Genomic DNA, 20,557 nt, shown 5'->3' with positions numbered 1-20,557 from the left:
CGTCATCTGGAGGCTGATGATCCACTATGGCATTCCACCTAAGCAACTACTTTAGCATGTCAAAGCGCAGCAGGTAATGCTGGTTCCCACTCTCAGGCTCAGGATGAGTGAAACAGATGATATGGCTGTCTGAATACAGCCATGTGATGCCTGGCTTCACCAGCGGTGCATGTTCATCTGTATTACCTGTCATTTACCATCTGTCAGTGCACAAACAACTGCTGTTTGCGGAAGTTTCATTTAGATAAATTTTTTTAAAGAAAATATTTCACTCTTAATAAAAGTGGAAAGCATAATTTAGAGAAAAGAAAAATGTCACTCTCCAGATAGGCAAGAGATATGGTACTTTCCTCTCCAAAACAAAATTCAAGAAAAATTCATGATAGAAGAATTTACTCTTTACTCTCCAAACAGCCATGAGACAAATTCACAATACAAAATGTCCACTTCTCTCTCCAAATAAGCAAGTTTTAATGTTGAAAATTAAGCATATATCTATCTGTCTTTCAAAAGGTGTTAAAATAGGATGTTCAAACGAACTCTCCATTAGTTAAGAAAAAAATGTTTGCATACCAACAAAAGAAAATACAACTCCAGGGAAGCCTGCTGCGATATAAATTGAATGAAAATTGCATTCTTGATGTTGGCGAAAGAAGCATGCGCAAGATAAAGCTCTGCTTACAAGGGGGCTGAAGTTGGCGACAGTTTGGAATGTTCTGACTTTTATGTATTCTGAAGCCATTAAAATGACCTAAAATATTTTCCTTTGCTGGAAATTGGCTAACAAGCTATAATGATAAGCCATGAACAATGCAAGCAGAGACTGAACAGATGAAATGCATACATACATTACCAGTCCTGATAAATGGAATGAACCACTTAAACCATTGAAGAAAAGAATCCTTCTGTGCTAATCATTGCTAATCTACAGCTTTAGCATATTATCTTTCTGGATAAAACAGCAACAGTTCTTGAGCACATGTTGACCCTCAGTAACTAAAAGGCAAACGTGATAATGTTTTGCAACCCCTGACCCTTCCACCCCAAATCAAGTGTATGCCTAAAAACATTTTTATCTGAAAGAAACATGAAAGACAGATGATAAATATTGTCCACCAGGGCTTTCAAATTTTGCACATGTACAATTCTGAACCTTTAAAAACAAAAATAAACATACATGGAGGGTAGACATACATGATCTCTAGCATAAAGGGAGAATAAAAAATCATCTTGATTGTAGATGGACCGAGAACGAAACAAAAACATTAAAAAAACTAGGAAATACCTTTTAATCTGACAATTTACATAAACCTGGCATGATAATGGATCATTACATTTATCCAATGAACCAGTGAAATGAGAATCAGTGTAATGATGGCTCCATGAAAGATGCACTCTGTACAAAATAAACTTTTATGTACATAAATACAAATCATACAAATGGACACAACCACTGTAACCCTGGACAGAAAAGATCACATGAACTTTCTTTTTTTGTGTGTGCATGATGTAGTCTTTCACTGTTTACTTAGTAACTGATGATTGGGACTACTCTTTTACAGTGAAGTTATAATTTGTACTCAGAGATAAGTGGAGTTTTAAACCACTGTTTGAATGCTCACAATTAAAGTTGTGCATGTGTGTGTGTGTGTGCATATGTGCATATGCATATGGATCTGTATGCATAAGGATAGAGCAGATTATTAATAAGCGTACCTTGTCCGAGGTTAGAATTATTGTCATCACACACACACACAATATCTCCAAAATCAAATGGAAACTCAAATAGCCTAAAATATAGAGCCAAATAATGAAATGCTGTGGAAAATAAGCTGTCTTTTATGACAAAAGACCAATGCAACACAATAATCTATTTAATTGAGGCTATATATTCAGGCCTGCTGGAAAATACTCTTCTTACACCTATAGTAGGTGACAGCACACTTACAAGTTTTCCCACAGGCAAAAGCCTGGAACATACTGTCCTTCCCTATGTTGTTAATTGTGGGCAGGTGAAATAAAACTAATGGCTTGAATGAACTATGACAGATAACAGTGATCAAGAACTGGTACTTGCATATTCACAGCAAATAAGTAACACATCCTACAGTGGATCTCAAACGATTGTTAATTTTAATGATTGCATTCATGCAGTGAGATGAGGTGATTAAATTTCACCGAGTACATGCGAAGGTGCAAATCATATCTAATACTCTTTAGTTCATCTTCTCAACATTTCTGTGACAGTTTTCTTTCAAAAGAGAGATCATTAAGGTTCCGAGAAGTATTAGTATTTTACTATACTTCCTGACAAAATAAAAAAAAGTAAAAATCTCACACTCATTTCCAGCTCCTGCATTGTGAAAAACAGAAATATCTAGACGCAAATGTACTAAACACTTTTTTCACTTTTAATGTTTCTTTATGCTCTTGATGCTTGTCCAGTGTCTGGTCCACAAACATCAAGTCTTAGTCCACGAAATGATCAAACTCTTTTCACCATCAACACGAGTCCTCAAACCTATGTATAATCTTTCTTGCTGGACAGTGCTTTACACTAGTGATTCTGTTGAGTTAGACTGTCTTAATGGTACTTTCTCCATGTCTTTAGAATAGGTACCAATAAAAGATCCATCCTCGTTAAATTTGCTTGGCTCCCCGCCATACTCAGCGAAGTTTTCATCATCGCCTTCTCCAACAGGTATTGCATTAAAGTCAAGGTCATGCTGTGGCCTTTTCGTAGGGTATTCATCAAAGTCACTGTAAGAAGTCAACACAGTTATGAAAGGTTTTCTTGTTAAACTATGAATGACATGTAATATTAATAAATAAAACTTCTGTTATCCTTAAGCTGAAACCAAATCAAACACTGTGAAAAAAGTTGTGGAAATTGACAAACTCTGTAACTTTTAGCTTATTCCAAGAAAATCTTTCCACCAGAAGAAAGTAATCTGAAATGAACAATAATGTTCTTCATTCTAAAGAATGAACACACGCAACACAACTAATTTCAGAATGTATATGTGTTGTCATATATTACTTCCTTTTATCGTTCAAAGTGGACACGTAAATGCAGAAAAGCTCTGAAATGATTTCTATACTGCATTAAAGAATGACTGTGATAGAAGAATAGGGACATACACTCTAGACAGGTCATGGAAACCACTGCTCTTCAGTTCTTTCTCTGGGTCAAGCCCAGCAGCTGTCTCTTTCTTGTCAACTGAAAGCATGAGTAAGAATTTTCATGAACAATTGTGTAGTTCTGAAAGATTTTTTTATGATAATACCTAAAGATTCAAAGAATTTTTTTCTCACTATCAATAACATAACAAATAAATGTAAGTGACATTCTAGACATCATTATCTTGGTATTAAAAGTCTCACTAACACACTGTTTTACAAAATTGACTTACTGAAAAAAAATAACAGTCTCCTAATAAGCAAATTCAATGTGGACTTAATGTTAATACTAATTAATATCCAAAACGTTACACCACATACCAGGATAGGTTGCCTCCTGCATCTTCCGGCGACATATGACACAAACGATGAACAGGATGACAGTGATGAGGATGATGATGCCAATAATAAGACCAATGATCCAGTAGCTAAAGGAAGCCGTTGCAACTTCACCAACTGCAGCTAAACAAGATTTTATTTAATGAAAAAGTTGTCAATGCTGAAGCATAAAATTATGTTTAATAGTGTCACTGAAACATTCTATAAAGCAAAAGCATTAATAAATACCAGTTTCAAAAGGGCACGCTGCTGCCGACCATGGGCTATTTGTAACCAGACAGGTGCTGAAGCATCTAACCTAGTGCCCAAAGTCTCAATGGATTGGCAAACTAGTTCACCTCCAAGCAATTGGTTTGCAAACTATGCCAAGCTTGGTCAAATGTTTGATGACATTTGACTTATAAGAGTCATTTTTTAATTTGTCTTTTTACTCAAAGAACTATATATAAATTGTTTGCTCAAGGTGAAAAAACTTAACCATTTAAAAAAAATAAATTCTCTGTAAAGTTACTCTGACATTCAGCTATTTTATGACACTTATGCAGCAGCTAAGCTTCAGTTTCTAGAACTATAGACCAATCTTCTGCAAGATACTTCTCTTAGCTATCAGTTTTTCAACAATACCATCAAAGGACATCAAAGCATAAGATAAGGTTCGACAATGAAGCTGATGTGTAAAAGCAAAAAATAATGCAGAAGAATTGTTTGCTAATAGCAATAATGTAACTGAACACTGCCAACATTGACCTCAGGACTGTACCTTACACAACTCTCAGGATTCAGTTGGTAAAAGGGGAACCGCAATAGGAAGTCACAATGACATTGAATTTGAGAACATGCAATTATTTATGGCTAATGATGAATGAATTCTTTTAGTGTCATAACTAAAGCTTATTATAACATTCTTGGTGGAAAGGACACAATACGCTGTCTTAAAATAATGTCAATGCAGTATGATTTGATCACCAAGAAATGTGAAGTGGACAGAAATGCACACTGATATAGTAGAAGGTTCTGCTGATCTTTTGACCTGAGAGTGCCAGTTATACTTTGATTTGATTGTGTAGCATGTTTGAACTAATAATTATGCATAATATTGTAACTTAAGAACATTTAAAAGGCATGAAACCCACTTAAAATGTTTTTACCTGCAAGTTTTGTCTCAACGGTAACGTCGACGTAAACAGTTTGCACTGGATGGGAGATAGCCCTGCGGTAAAGACCACCAATGCTTTTGAACTCCTCATCGGTGAGTTCAGATGTGTTGATGTAAGCTAGTTTGTTGACGATGTCATAGGTCACGTAAGGTGGAGCCTTGTCACCTGTGTAGTTCACATTATTGAAGATCCAGGAGTAAGTCATATCAGGAGCATAGAGCGGGTCTGTGGTGGCCACTACAGTCAGGTCCACCTTGTCTCCCTTCATGACTGACTGTTGAGCTGCTGGTCTCACTTTGATCTCAATTGGCTCTGGAAAAAACAAACACAGCAAAAGTTGCTACAAACCACAGAAACTTTAAAACAAAAAGAAAAGGGTTAGGCAACAGAATATGAGCCTTGACACAGCTCTTCTTTGGCAACAATCTTTCACCTGTATCAACTGGTATACTAATATTTTTGGTTGAAGATGCATTTTTGCCAAAAATATATCTCTTCAGAAGTACCTTAATACTCATATGCTATGGAATACATATAAGGCTTTGCACTTAAAGTCTTATGTCTTCATTATAATGTAAAATGCCAGGAAACAAATTATAGGTAAGGTAAAGGTCATTCCCTAACCTTTTCAGGTTGTTGGGGGGTGAGCTATTATAGAGACCTATAATCACTTTTCTGCAAGTCAGCTTTACCTGAAGGTGATGCCTGTCTCCTCTCCCTCGCTGCATTACCCTTCCCAACCCTCTATGGAGTCAGGTACCCATTCCCACCTGCTGGGTCAACTTGAGGAAGTCTGCTGCTCTAATCAGTAATTGAACCAGTGCACACTCAGTTCAGACACCAGCACTCTAAATACTTGGCTATCTACTTCCCCCAAAAGAAATCATACCACTCACTAATGACATTGATACAGCCATCATCTTTAACCATGCCAACACTGTTAGCCACAGTGCACTGGAAACAGGCGATGTCTGTATCCTTGTTAACAGACTTGACTGTCAGTGTGGTTTTGTCGGCATTGAACTGGTACTTGTTGGGATCTGAAACAAGTATGTTTACAAAGAGTCATATGATAAATAATGTTTGCGTTCAGAAATGCAATGTAACTCTTCCCTACCAAAAACTAATCTTGATATTCCAAAACTTCTGATGAAGAAAACATCCCCCTCCTTGCTCCTTATATCACCATCTAGCTTATAACCACACTTCTGTCCTGCTATATGAATTCTTAAAGTTCCTTATATTCCATAGCATTAGCTCATTACTACACTTCTGTCCCATTATATGACAATATTCCACAGTATCAAAGACCCTTTACCACAGGTAGAGACCATTTGCTATGTATTAAGGATCCAGACTAGCTTACTCACATTTTGGTGAATAATGAAATAGCAAAACACCTCTTACCATAGACGGACCCCATTTGTTTTGCATTCAGGGCCCAAAGTGGTGGACTGGGCTTCTGTTCACCTTTTGCAGACCGGGTGGTGCAAGTAAACATTGCATCGTTCCCTTCTACAACTGTCGTTGACTTGACAGGTTGTACCCAGATGGGGGGTGCTGCAGTGAAACAACAATAATTGAAGACACATCTGATAAACTGGATAAAGAGGTTCGAGTTAGGGGAATTGACTATATTTGGGGATGAGATGTTAATTGTCAGCATTCTGCACCAAAGTTAACCACGAAGACAATTCCAAATGTGATCAACTATTATTTTAAACAGACCCTCAAATGTGGACGTGGTAATATTGTGTCGAAGTAAGGTAGTATAAGGTTTGGTAAGGACTCTAGCTCTGCTGTAGATATTTTTTACAGCTTTCGACATTTGTTAAAACATCCTTTTTTCTACTGTTACAATTTCTTTTAAGAAACTGTTTTATTGGTCAATTTAAATTTGTAGCGGGTACAAACTGCTACAATTTATTGAGGGGATAATTTTGAATTATGCTTGCTTGTATAATTGTATGTTGTTCATATGTGGCATAGAGAGCTCGTGTTAGGGGTGAAAGAAAAGTATAGTTCAATGCCATTTTGATCATTGTGTTTGTATTGTCAGCATGCAGATAAATGTAGCTAAATCAGTTTTATGAGTGGACAGTGCTGTTGTGCACATACAAATCGGTCCCATCAGGTACCATGAATTTGAAATTGTGGAATTAAGTGATAGCCTGATGTTTTTTAGGGTTTCATCTATTATTATATCATTGGTATTTTTTAATTTTTTTTTTTTTTTTTTTTTTTTGCCCTTCGCACCTCCAGGTGCATTCGACGACAGTTTACTGTTGTCGATGTTTTTAGCAAGAACGTTGAATTTTTATTTTTAATTGGACCTGGTTTTTTTCACCATTACCTTGCCTTTCACTCTAGCATGTTCAGCCATAATGTCTAGTCAGTCCACTGAGTAGCATGAATGTAAAAAGATTTGAGTTTGGAACATATGCTTCTTCATATTTTTTGTCATCATCTTTAAAGGCACATAAATATAGAAAATCTTATAGAAACATGTCTCGTGGACTTAAATGCGTGAAAATAAATGTAGTTTACACATTATTGAGTTTATTGAATATATATATATTTAAATAGGTATTAAAGTTGAATTGGTAGTGGTCTTAAATTATGTATCAATTAACCTGGTTTAAGCAAGTCTAGTGGGATGCAATTCTTTTCTAATGAGTAGAAAAGCTCAGTGAAAGATATTGTTTACAAATCTTGGTAAAATCTACCTTCGTTTCTTTCTTGAGATACAAGCATACAAACATTACCATGCACTGAAAGAGGTCAACAAGACAGGCATCAGGATTGCACATGGATATGTTTAACATTATTAAAATGCTCAATTTTGTATTGAGTGCAGTGAATAAAATATGAAAAAAATCTATGCAGCTTACAGGTAATGTTGAGAGCCATGCTCCCTTCATCAGAACCCAGTGAATTGATTCCTTTGCAGCGGTAGGTTTTCTCATCATCTTCTGTCACATTCTTAATTATAAGAGTTCGGCCATTTGCGGTAATATCATAGCGACCTCCTTGTGTGATTGCTTGTCCATCCTGGTCATACCAAAGGATTCTGGGCACTGTCTCTGCTTCAGTGCTACTCGCAATATGGATAAAAAAAAGAGAGAGATGAAAGGTGCTCATCTGAAGAATTTCCTCAATTTTTCCCCATTTTAGTTTGTAGTGTTAAATTGATCTATCAATCTAAAGCCAAAATAATGACACGTTCTAAGTCTGTAGCTGTCTGGCTATCACATGGTTATAATAAGTATGTAAAAAAATATTAGTACTGTATATATAGTCTTTTCGGGACACCATGAAATTGACTTTTGAATAATGAAGTTTGAATATCTAAAAAGGTGCAAGCAAAACAAACCATACATTTCAAACAATTTAAAATTTATTCTTATCTCTAGTCTCTTTTAATATATAAATCTGTAAGATACTGTGTTCTAAAAAATATTATTATAATCTGCAAAAAACTTACTATCCACTGAAGACACACTCAAGTCTGGCGTTATTCCCAACTTCCACAGTGAGGAATGAGCCAGAGGTGTTATACATAAGGCGTGGTTTTGAGTTTGCAACTGAAAAAAAAAAAATCTGATTTCAGAGTTCTGTTAACAAAACTGTTTATTCTGGTCAACATACATCAATATGTGCTCACACTCAATCTAACTTAAAAGGGAAACTGTACTAAAGATAGTATTCTTAGTTATTTATGCTCCAGCAAATTATAATGATGATAAAAGACATTAATTCTTCCTATAATGGATAATTGTTTAGGGGTATATTTAAGTAAGGAACAATTAAAACATGCAATGATAAAGTGCTAATGAGGAAAACATGTGTGATATCTGTAAAAAAGTGGACTTAATGATGCAGTTATATAAAAAAAATCTGAAGTTGAGGATTAGATTGTAGTAAGGTTTTGCATTTTAAAAGGAGCAGTGTAGCCATTTTGCACAGGACTACTAGCATATATAGCATACTTGTTGTTCCTTTGGTCATGATCAATGATAATTCACAATATATTGATCAGACACTGCATACCTTATCCACCTCAAAATTAACATGCAAAGAATTTGCACACTAACGGTGACCAAAACCAACAAGATGTCAAGATCTCAAAATGATGGGAAAGTACAAAAGAAAACATTAAAACAAACCCTAATAAAATGGGGTTTTCTCTACCGTTACTGAGGCATAAACTTCTCAATTATGGGTTCTGCTGTGGCTACATAACCCAACCTCATTTTGATGAAAAAAAAAATCATAAATAAAGCAAAATGTTGTGATGTGTATTTGTGTTTATGCAAGCAGTTGATAATCATTAAAAATGACTTCATTTGTTCAATCATCATCAAATTTGCCAGAAATGCTGTGGCTGGTTATGATTTGATCCTAGACTATGTGTGGTTAATGCTGCTCTAGAGCGTGTTTATTTGTAATGTTTTCTTTGCTTGCCATATTGCAGACTGCCATAGATAAAAACAAAATTAAGCAGACGAATTTTAGACATAAAAGCCTAATTTGCAGAGAAAATTTTGACAATGAATACGTATTTATAACTTATGAGAGCATCCTTTGAATGTAAAAGCAGAGGACAGAGGGAGAGGCAGTGAGCGAGTTACAGAGATGGAGGTGGATGGAGATGTGAATGAGAGGAAGCAAGCGACAGTTGAGAGAAAGAGAGGGATGGGAAAGCAAGGCAGTTACACCACCACAAATGTTTGTTATCTCCCCTTTACTTGAAACTTCATGTGCTTGTGGCACATGAGATTTCAACTGGTGATGGAAGGAACTTTAAAAGAACAGATGTTTCATCATTTCCCCGACACTGATGCCATGCATGAATCGGCTTGACTCAAATAAGGTCACAGATTGAACATTGTCAATAAAATCACAGCTGGAAGAGTGTCAGAAATCAACCTGGGCAAAGCTAGTACATATGTTTATCTCTCTCACAAATTACTGCTAGTTATTTGAATTCTGTCTTTATTATGAAAATTACTTGTGTTGGAAAATGAAAGGCGAAATTGAGAAAAACTGAGAAGTAAATAAAATGTAGGATTCACACTTAGAAAAGAAGGTAGCATTAAAGCATTAATGGTATTGCCTATTATACTCAAGCTTGCAGTGTTTAAGTAGGCAGAATTTAGTGCTTTCTGACAGCAGAATATATGCAAAATAATTCAGACTAACTGAAGTTGTTTAGAGTAAAAGTAGTGTTAAACAAAGAGAAAGTGTCTCTACCAGAATCTAATATAACTTTACAAAAAAAAAAAATTTTCATCAAAGGGATGTAGTTGGAATACTCTCATAGGGCTTGCTACACTCCTGGCTTTTGTCTAGCTACAATTTCCTATTAATGTAGAGACGATATTCAAAAATGTTATCTAAAAAGTGCTGTGGCTGCACTGTTTATAGTGAAATTTTTTCACTTGGGAAAAATAAAGACTTGACTTGTCCATAATCAAAAGACATCGGGTGAGAGGACATCTCAAGATTTCTATAGCTTGATAAAAATGTCCCTTTCTGAAACTAAAAATGGATAGGCCATATATATAACATCACAAATGAGTTAATAATCAATCATTTATTTACTGTAAAGTTCTTACATAAGATCATAATGACTACAGTAAACAAAAGACAGTATCTTACTGGGTGCAGTGCTTGTGACATTCAGGCTGTTCCCATTGCCAAGTTTGATGGTACCACCTTTAGCACTTGAGATTGCACATTTGTACAGAGTGTCTCCGGTCTTCTCATCTGACTTCAGTACATATGAAAAGTGCAAATTTCCTGGAAAATTAAGTTAGAAATTTGTGTATGTAGATGTATATAAAAACAGTGAATCAGAATGTATGTATTCACATTATTCTGATATAGCACTTTACATGGCTTCACATACACTAATGGAAAAAAACCCCAAAAGTGTCATTAGCTGAGATCATTTCTAAATAGCAATAGCTCATGGGAAAAATGTAAAGGCTCTACCAGACAAGTAAAAATCAAGCTAAAAATGCTCCGCATTGCTGTAATTCAGTTATCTGTCAAAAGTTGCATTATGAATATTTGTTATTTTCTAGGAGAAATCAGATTTAGATATCCTTAATTCTTACTTCGAAGTCACTGAAACTATAAAGAAGACCATGATGGGTAAGAAACAGTGACAAATGCTACACAAATAATTTCTCAAACCTTTCCAGCTCTGTGTACATGTGAGAAGGAGAGAGAAAGAGAGAAAAGAAGGGAGAGGGAGATATAGTGTATGTATGCCTGTCTGCATATTTTCTAAAATTTGCATTTTTTTTTACCTCCTTGGTCAATGAAAGTGCGTTCATTTAATCTGACTTCATCATTTACTGAACCTATGACTGTGTACCACTTGAAAGTGACAGCTCCATAGTATACTGGAAGATCCTTGTCACAAGGAATCCTTACATAGTTTCCTTCTATACCATAGTATGGTTCAAGAGGTCTTGATAAAAAGTCTTCTATACCTATAAATGGTGAGACAAATAAATAACATGTCACAGTGCTTATAAAGTCAGTACAACAAGATTGGGGAAATTACTTTATTATTTTTTATTATATTTATTATTGCAGTTCAAATCTTTACAACAAAAGAAAATTTTCTAGTGTTAACCTTGCACAAGATGAATTCAGAAAATGTTTGAGCTTCAAATGTATCTGATGTGTAATATACTTATCTATAAAGACTCTTCAATTCAGTGAAAGAGAAAGTGTAGCTAGAACATAGAGGCCATTTTGGAAACATTATCAGAAAGTAAAAACTGGAAAAACTTGCACTTGAGGAAATTGTAAACACTAAACATGCCATTACACAGTCTATAAATCACTACATTTCTTGTCAGCTGTACTTACGCCCTACTCGGATTTCTAGTGCTGCAGAAACAGCAGTGGCTGTCCTCCCATTAGAAAAGGTGTTACTGGCGTGACACAAAAACAAGCCTTCTTCTCTTGTACTGAGATTGGGGATTGTCAGGATTCCTGTTGATTCACTGAAGGTGATGTATTCACTTTGTATTTCATTTTCATTCCACAACCACTTGTAACTGCAAAGACAAACATCGTTACAAGCATAAAGTACTGAATTAAGAGGTGGCAGAGGTGTAAATGGAGGGAGTTCCATAGAAGAGTATTGCCATAGCAGTTCAAAAACAGACACAGTCAAAATGTGTGTTGGTCAGAGAACCCACAAGCAATCTAGCAGCAGTGTAAGGAGTGAGGAACTTATAGACAGACTCTGTAACATTCACAGATTTGTATCCATTATATTCGAAATGCATCTTTAGTTAGTTGAACCACATACAACTGCTTGATCTCAGGACAAATAAAAATTTCCATCCCAACCAACCAACCAACCAACCAACCAATGAAAAGAATTACATAAATTTCTTTGAAACATTAGTTTATACTCACACAGGAGTTGGTTGTCCCGTGGCACTACATCTCACTTCCACTTTCTCTTTATCTACATAAACTAGCTCCTGTCTCTCTGTTGGTGACAGGATTGATGGAGGAACTCGTGCTGTTGACAGAAAGGTCAGTCTCTGATTTTTGGAAATGTGAAGTCCATAGCATTACTGTATCTCTTGCAGACATGCCATCATTACCACCCAAACCCATGCTTGTAATGGTAGTCAACAATTGATTAGGATTCTTTAACACCTGTTAGTGGAACTTTTCTAAATTCCTCTCCTGAAATCAGATTTATGTCATCTGCAAACTGTATTGTGCACAAGGGGTTCATCAATGGAAATAGAGGTGTGATGAACGTGAGGTGAAAAAGCTATTTTATACTCTACACTATTTTAGAAATTTGTATTAACCTAGTACGATTGTTGGGGTTTCAGCAAGAAAACAAATTAATGGATATCAGAAACAGACATTAGTCTAGTGTAACCTTCGAAAAATTTTGAAAGGTACTTGCAACCCAGGAAAGTACTTATACTATCAGGTTACAGATTTTTAACTTTGTCTGCTTTTGCTAAGTAATTTAATTACATTCAACCTACTTTCATCAGCACCTGACAGCTCTAGTGTTCCCAACACAAACAAGAGCTGCAGTATGGTGGATACCATCCAGGCCATCCTGTTCCGTTATTCAGTCAACTGAGCGCCACTCACTCTTCAGTTATCACCTTTCTATCTCTCTCCTCCTTGTGCCACTCACTGTAGTTGAGTCACAGATTGATAAGATTTTCAGCTCCGTATTTTGAAATACACAACACACCTGTCCTGAAAAGATAAAGTAGAAAAGAGACAATGCAGCTATAGGTACTATTTTTGTGACAGAAATAATTTGAAAAAAATACTCAGTTACCGGCTGTCTTTTTTCGTGCATGCATTCAATTCATTCTTAGCATTCCAAACATTACTACAGCACTAATATGGTTACAGCACTTTATGCTAAGAAGTACCTCAACGCAAGCATATCAAGCTGTCTCCCACACTGTGTATGGCAGATGAGCTGCGATCACCTACTGACCCACTGCAGCCACCGAGGGAACGTGCACACGTGACTGTGGTGTAGTCTACTTAACTCTAGTTAACTGGTTGAGCTACAGAAAACTCGGTCCCGCACAATGGCTAGATAGGAATGACTCATTTCCACTCAGTCCGTAACCAGAAATAAACCTGACAGTCTCCTCAGTCCCTTATGCAAATATAAATGGTCGGAAGCAAATATCTCTAAGGTAAATGAATATTCGATAGTCACTCTTGCTGAGGATGTAAGAAGAAAGGCGGTTATTGCCAAACCTCTGCAAGACACACAAATGGATACCAAGAGAATTTTTCAGGACGACCGACGAGGAACGACCACGCACAGTGAGAAGTTTTGTCAATATTTGGAAAAAACTTCAACAATTGCCTTGCAGTGAACGATAAATTAGTCCACGGAAACAACTCTGACATGACAGAGGTAACCATCTACCTCCTCTAACCTCCTATATCTACTCAAACAATTTGTTTGCTTTGGTGACCTGTGGTGTCAGAGCGCTTTTGTGTCGACACACAGGTGAAGAATGCAACAGAGATCACGAACACGAGTTTACTTGTCTGAGTGGTTACAGTGGTTACTCAGGGGTTACTCACATCCCAGTACAGCATCAAGCATCGTCCCGTACCTGAGTGTCCGTGTCTCACAGCAACGCATTCACTTCGTTTAAGTTGAGAACTTCGTTAAAGATTTCCCCAAATCGTGTGATTCTCTGATGAATATTTTAGTGATGCATCATTTTAAGAAGAATGATCGACTGCTTCTGTCCGTTAGGAAAATTCTAGTTAAGACACCAACAGCCTCGAGCGACACAATCCACAATTCGTGACAGACTAGCGAACTTACCATCTGCATGTACCCGTGGGTACATCCCATAAGAGAATCAACGAAATGATAAGGGATGCTGAATGGCTCACTCCACACACATCCTTTTTTTTTATACACTGCACCCACGCAGCTGTGCGGCTGGAAAATTACACATGACGGGGTAAAAGTTTACACAGAACACAGGCAATCGCCGCCAACAGGTTTTTATAACGGTGACACCGGATGCATCTCTAAAGACCCTTACCTACCCTGCCTGTACCGTCACGTGCCCCTGTTCTTCTCTCAGTTTAGCCAGTCAGCTATTTTTAACGGCTTTTACGAGGTCGACTTGCACTTTTACATCCCATTTTCTTCCCACAACTGAAAAGAACCGGATGCTATTACCCTTAGAGAACTAAAAATGACGCTCGCTAGTAACAGTTAAAAGAAAACCAACACACACACACATGCAAAATGGATGTACATGTAGTTCATATGTTATTTGTTTGTTTTCCTGTCCCTCGTATGCTGTCCGTGTTTCGTTCTTGTTCTTAAGAGCTAAGAGCATGCTCTTTAGGAGTGTGAATATGCGCTTTACAAATTTTGCAGTTTATTATTATTAAATCGTCTGTTCCTTCGGACAATCTCTGAACCCCTAAATCCACCCTACATTTCATTCAGAAACAGCAGCAACTAACAGGAAGAGCGACCCCGCACCCCGCTTGGTGTGTCCTGTTAGCACAGTGTCAGGGAGGACCGAGTGAGGATGCCAATGGCGTGAGGAAGCACAGCTGTACGTGCCCTTCGCAACGGGTTGCAGCGGACAGGGAGCGACTGAGTGAGAGAGAGAAAATAGTTCGTGCCAGGATATTGTTAAGCATCCAACCTATTTAAAAAAAAAAAAAGGTCGAAGGAGAGCAGTCTTAATTATTGTCGCTTTGAAACTTCCCTCCATTCACTTCCTTTCTTATGCCAGCAACATGTTGCCACAAGCACCGCCAGTGAGGACATGACATACTCTGTATATGATCGTCACAGTCCTTTCCTCTGCCTCGGACACCATTCCATCGCTGTCATCATTCAGTCGTCTACAAATCACTGCCATTGATTCACCATTTTTTTTTTTGGAAATCCTGAACTCGCCAAGAACATCAGCAGAAACCACCATAACACAGGATGTTAATGAATTAACTGGTTAATACTTGGTCGCATTTACTGCAAAAAAATCTTATATTTCTAACCATTAACATATTTCCCAAACAATGTAAATGTAGATGCACACACACGAATGATATATATATATAAACACGTGCAATTAATATGAACAACTATTCATTTTATCGCTCAACTCACATCTTTTTTTTTTTTTTTTGCCAGAAAAAAAGATATCCATCACATAATCGATTAACGCTAAAAACTTGTCTTTGATATTAAGTTGGAAGATTAAAATTTATTTAGGATGAGTGTTTACAGAGCAGAAAATATCGTGCAGCAGATGTTTGCACAAGAAAAGCTTAGATATGAAAATATTAGGCTATACCCACCCTGTGTGTGCAAAGTACAATCCCCACTCAGTGGCTCAGAAATCTCTTCAGCTGCTTGAAGCTAAACTAAAACCGAAAATCAGATGTCAAGTTTATATATACAACTTCCCCGCTTGGCGTATTTCCCCAGCGCTGATAAGTTGTTAGCCCACGAGATAATTACTGATCTGTTTAAGCTCGCGGCATCCCATGCCACTCATAAACTGCTTAAGTCATTGGCAAATTCCTCTCAGCTTCCTTAAATGGCCAGATTATTTCCCAACACATTTTCATTACTGACTTTTCTTAGCACACAATAGGCCAGTCGATGAGACATGGACAAGCCAGCGAGACAAACAAGTCACAGCTGCACCGGGGTTACAGTCAGCTCAGATGCACTTCTACCTCCAGGATAAAGACAGAAAGACAGATTGTCTTTCTCATTAAGAGAACCTGACCGTGCTATACATTTAATAGATAAATCCATGAAGAACCTGTTATTCCCGTGTTTCTCGAAAGTCAGGCGAAAACCCAGCGCCTCGTCACGAGTTTAGAATGCGGAGAGTCCCGTTTACCAGCAGGCCACTCATGCATCATAATATTCTAAAGGTTGAGATAAGTGAAGGCCATGTCGAGCGATTTCACTTGATCATTTCCGCCTATTGTGAGTATTAACCACAAGGACGGACATATTATTCATTGGGACAAGCCACTCTCTTGGATCAGTAACATCCTCTTTGGTAAGATGCTTTGAGTGGTGTCACGAGCTCCAGCCAAATGCGTCCTTGTTGTCATCAGACCTATATATGCATTCTAATCAAGCATGACGCGTACACGCACACAGAAACACTACAAGCTGACTACAGACAGCATTAAGTAAATAGTAAAGAAAACAAACCTACATTTGAAAACCAGGACAAACTCTTTTTGGGGGAGTGAGGGAGGTTCAGAATTTTGCCTACCGTACAAAGTAGTCCATCACCGGCCCGGATGTTTGGTTTGGCAAAAGAAATTGAAACCGAAAGACTTTTGTTGCTATATTTAATGACGACAGGAATGATTGATGGATAGTCGACAAAAGATGGCGCGTGCGATAAACGAACAGCTGCCTTAAGTTAGTTTTTAAAAAGTAGCCATTGAATGTGATATTCCAACAATAACCTGTAACGGATGTCAAAAGGACTTTTCCCCTCACCACTCAAGGCTGTCTGCTCTAGTTATGATTGTTTCCGAGAAGATGTCGAGATTATGAGTCAACTTGTATGTCACTTCGGGGCTTTCCGGCCGCCACTCTTGAATCTTCTCGAAGCCAAATATGGGTTAGGACTGCAGTGGTGCTTAGAGTGAGCACTTCGAAAAATATACTGTTTATAAAATAAAATTATCATTATCATTGTCATTTTCAACAAAGCCCGTCCTAAAAAGCAACAATCAATTCCTGCTCATCAACAACCACCCCTGTATGTCTCTTTCTGGTACGAGTGCTACCTACACCCTATACACGGCATTTATATACACGCACCTATCCCCCCACCAAACCCCGACCTCCATCCTCAGATAAATTTGCATTTGCACAAGGGTGAAAATAAAAGGTTTGAAAATAAAAGACATCAAATAAAAGAACAATGGGTGGCTAAAAATATTGCTGTCTCAACACACACACCACACATTGCATACAAACCACCTCGTGCCCTCTTGCTGCAAAGCGACCTGGAAAGGTCGGAGCAAGCGGCCGGGAAGGGTAAAGGTCAAAATAACCTCGCGGTTGATAAGCACCGACTGCGTTACAGTAAACAAGGTCAATCGTTCGTTACGTCACTGTCGCTTGGAGTCCCTCATGTCTAAATATTTGCTGTAATCCATTCGCCGGATCCACGACTGGCTCTGCTTTGTGCACGACGCTCCGCACGCATGGTGCAGCCTTACGTGCTGCATGCACTCAAATCACGAACTTGTATTGCTGGACTGCTTGCAGACGATTTTTCTCCCAGTTGACTACTAAAACGAGGCAGGTTTATCCGCAGCTTCCGGTTTAGTCACATTCATTGTTTAGGCTCGCCGAAACTAACAGCCGCGAACAGAAGAGGCTACAAGCGTTGGTCTCGGCAGACAGACAGCAGTCCACCTATACACGTCCTTGCTCAAATTAATGGTGGGTCTGCGAGTCAGTTCACAACAGCACGAGGTCAGGGTCCCTTTGTGTAAAGTTCATGGGCACAGACTTAAACAATATCAAGAGACAGCCGCGAGACAGTACGGTACGACTCATTTTGTCCCTGCCAATTAAAATAAATGTTTTAAGAAAAACATTCCGCTTGTAAATTTTTTTCTTGTACTTCTCGGCAAAGCATCGGCTGGCAGTAGGCTATGAGCAGTTAAGTATTTTGGGAGTGAAAAATAATAGGCGGATGTTCGACTGAGCTGGGGAAATCATCCCCGCTAATCTTCAGCTAATCCGAAGCTCTACGCAGTCTCTTTATGTGTGTGTGTGCACGAGAAAAATAAGGCTTAAAGTAGTGTCTTATTTTTATTAGGATATTGTTTAAGTTTCTGAACTGTATTGTTCCTAACAATTGGAAACAAGGATGCAGATTTAAAAAAAATAGCGTTTCCAATTATCATTTTAATGCACTCTTACAGATATCATCGAGAACTACTCATCCATCAGATTACTTGCTTGCGCTGGCTCAGTTCAAAATTTCCCTTCAAAACGTGTAACACAATATTAAGAACGAAATGTTATGCTGAATATTTATGTCCGTGACAAAGTATAAGCATGTCCATGAAATCGTATAAAGTAAGTAGTGTAATCACGTGTCGTCCAGAATCCATTGTGAGACAATAAGTCACGAGAAGATTTTCTCCTCGGTTTTCCACTCGCCACAGCAAAGTGTTCTTTCAAACGACGCACAGAGGGACCGAGAGCATTCAGAAGATTCAATTCGTTTCTTTTTCTCGTGGATGGCGACTATGTGTAATCACTAATAATAATAATCATCATCATCCCATTTATAGCGCCTTTCTCCAGTATCTCCAGCATCAGCCGGACTCAAAGCACTTTACATCCATATCGGTGCACCAGCAGTGCACTACTATCATTACTCACCTGAATGCTGAAGTTTCCCTTCGCTTCTTGTGATGTTGACAGCGCGAGTGACTTTGTCTGACTGCCGATAGCGCGGGTGTACCACACCTCAAATTGCACTCTAGTCACGCATCCGGTAATAACAAGTCACGTTGACCGGGAACCTCCTGTGGTACGTACGAGTGGTCCCTCGCACTCGTATATATATATATCCTCTGCCCACATTGTTATAATGATATAGGACGAGGTTTAACAACAACAACAACAACAACAACAACAACACAACAACAACAACAACAACAACAACAACAAACAACAACAACAACAACCAACTTTATTAGTCCCATTGGGCAATTTAAAAATTTAAATTGGAGGTGTGCTCTGTTTCCAATTAAAAAAAAAATCATTCGCATGCACACCTTCACATCACACGCACACACACACCGCTGACAGTTCATCTGTGATTGAGTAGCTGGACTGCGTATTTATAGGTAATACCTTTACCTTTACAAAAATGTTTGCAAAGATGGCAATCACCCCAGATGAAACTTTGTAGAAATATTATATTGGTACACATGAAGACAAATTTTTTTAATATGATAAGATTAAAAAAAAAAAACCGTGTGCTTGCATAAAAGGCTCCGTAGAATTTTTTTCTTTATTTTTATATTGAGTTAATACCATATGTTCTGTTTAGGATTAGCTTTATAAGTCTTACCTGCCAGGGAAAAGAGAATTATTAGCGATGTCAGGGTCAAGTATAGACAATAATCAAACTTCTGGTTTATTTACAGCAAAGTGCTTGTGACTACCATACTTGGATGTTACGAACACTCCTACTTGAGAGCGGAGAGAAAGTACAGGAAACATGAGTAAGGCAGCTACAACAGCGACTTTCAGGTAATACTCGAGTCTTTTCATTAGAAACATTTTTATCGCTGTAGGCAGGTGGCATGGCCATACATGTATGTGTATCTGAGTCATTTAACTCATACCAAAGAGACTTACTCAGGCGTGGATAAGGAGTGGATAGCGGATACTTCACGAAAACAAGATGACTCCTTAGAGTGCACAGGCCTGTCGATACTACAAACCCATTGTAGTCCAGTCTGACGGGTTATCTGTTGGGGTCGTAAAAACAAACAACACACACATACTGATAACATTTTAGGATCGGCTGTCAGAGCGAGGGACTTCCGGAGAGACGTGAGGGAGCCATCAGTCATTCTGAATGAACACTCACTATATAGGTTACTGTGTATTTATTGTATGATCATGCTCACTTCCGAGGTTAATGATGCCACACGCAGACTGGGTCACATGATAGGAATCAAGACTACAACTATACTTTGGCGATCGTCGGTGGCAGCACAATGTATAGCCCGAGGATGAATTTTTTGTAAACTTTCCAGACCGGTGGCGAGTGTGTGTGTGTGTGAGAGAGAGTGTGTGTGTCGTGGTTTGTCGGACATTGTGAGTACTGACACACAGTGTTTATATTATATTGTACGTATCTATCCAATCCAGCATTTTTTGTCTTATCCTTTTCACAAAATCACATTTCACACATCACACATTCCGAGTTGCGTCGAGGAAACCACGGGAGATCTCACGTGACGCTACAAATTATTAATTCGTGAGCTTGCATTTAGTTATATTCAATCAGTGGTTTACTTACTAACAGCAAACCAAAGCCATTTCCCTCCATCTTTTATTTGACTGTTCCACATTTCCATACCCGCCTAGCATAAATTCAAGTCATGAATGTTCGTTAAAGATAAAATAAATGTTACTAGGATTATACTTAAATCTGGACTTTGAAAAAAAAAATCTTCGACACCATTGATTGAAGCATGCACAACTCAATCCGTTTGAGGTCAAATATGTAAGTGATAGCAAATCCTTCAACTTTCAGTCGTTGGTGGATGAGGTGTGAGGG

The 20,557-nt window shown here is 38.0% G+C and overlaps 1 protein-coding gene across 6 annotated transcripts; it reads right to left on the bottom strand.

Annotated features, from left to right (window-relative positions):
• Positions 1-376: 376 nt before the first annotated feature.
• LOC112561964 (neural cell adhesion molecule L1-like protein) lies at positions 377-19,739 on the bottom strand. Of its 6 annotated transcripts, none has more exons than XM_025234842.1 (15): positions 19,627-19,739; positions 18,640-18,833; positions 12,719-12,941; positions 12,123-12,231; positions 11,565-11,755; positions 10,994-11,179; positions 10,338-10,478; positions 8,161-8,260; positions 7,568-7,770; positions 6,084-6,236; positions 5,573-5,716; positions 4,668-4,988; positions 3,502-3,642; positions 3,142-3,220; positions 377-2,760 (listed from the first exon to the last, which is right to left on the bottom strand). In XM_025234842.1, exons 3-15 carry the CDS (start codon positions 12,792-12,794, stop codon positions 2,553-2,555), a joined length of 2,052 nt encoding a protein of 683 aa, XP_025090627.1. In that variant the 5' UTR covers positions 12,795-12,941; positions 18,640-18,833; positions 19,627-19,739; the 3' UTR covers positions 377-2,552. The 6 variants fall into 6 exon arrangements, with proteins under 6 accessions (XP_025090627.1, XP_025090629.1, XP_025090626.1 ...); XM_025234844.1 differs by having other exon boundaries at positions 12,719-12,911; XM_025234841.1 differs by lacking the exons at positions 18,640-18,833; positions 19,627-19,739 and adding an exon at positions 15,555-16,072.
• Positions 19,740-20,557: the final 818 nt, after the last annotated feature.

This window comes from Pomacea canaliculata, linkage group LG4, assembly GCF_003073045.1.
Source record: "Pomacea canaliculata isolate SZHN2017 linkage group LG4, ASM307304v1, whole genome shotgun sequence".
Classification (NCBI taxonomy): Eukaryota; Metazoa; Mollusca; class Gastropoda; order Architaenioglossa; family Ampullariidae; genus Pomacea; species Pomacea canaliculata.
This window is presented reverse-complemented; position numbering and strand designations above follow the sequence as displayed.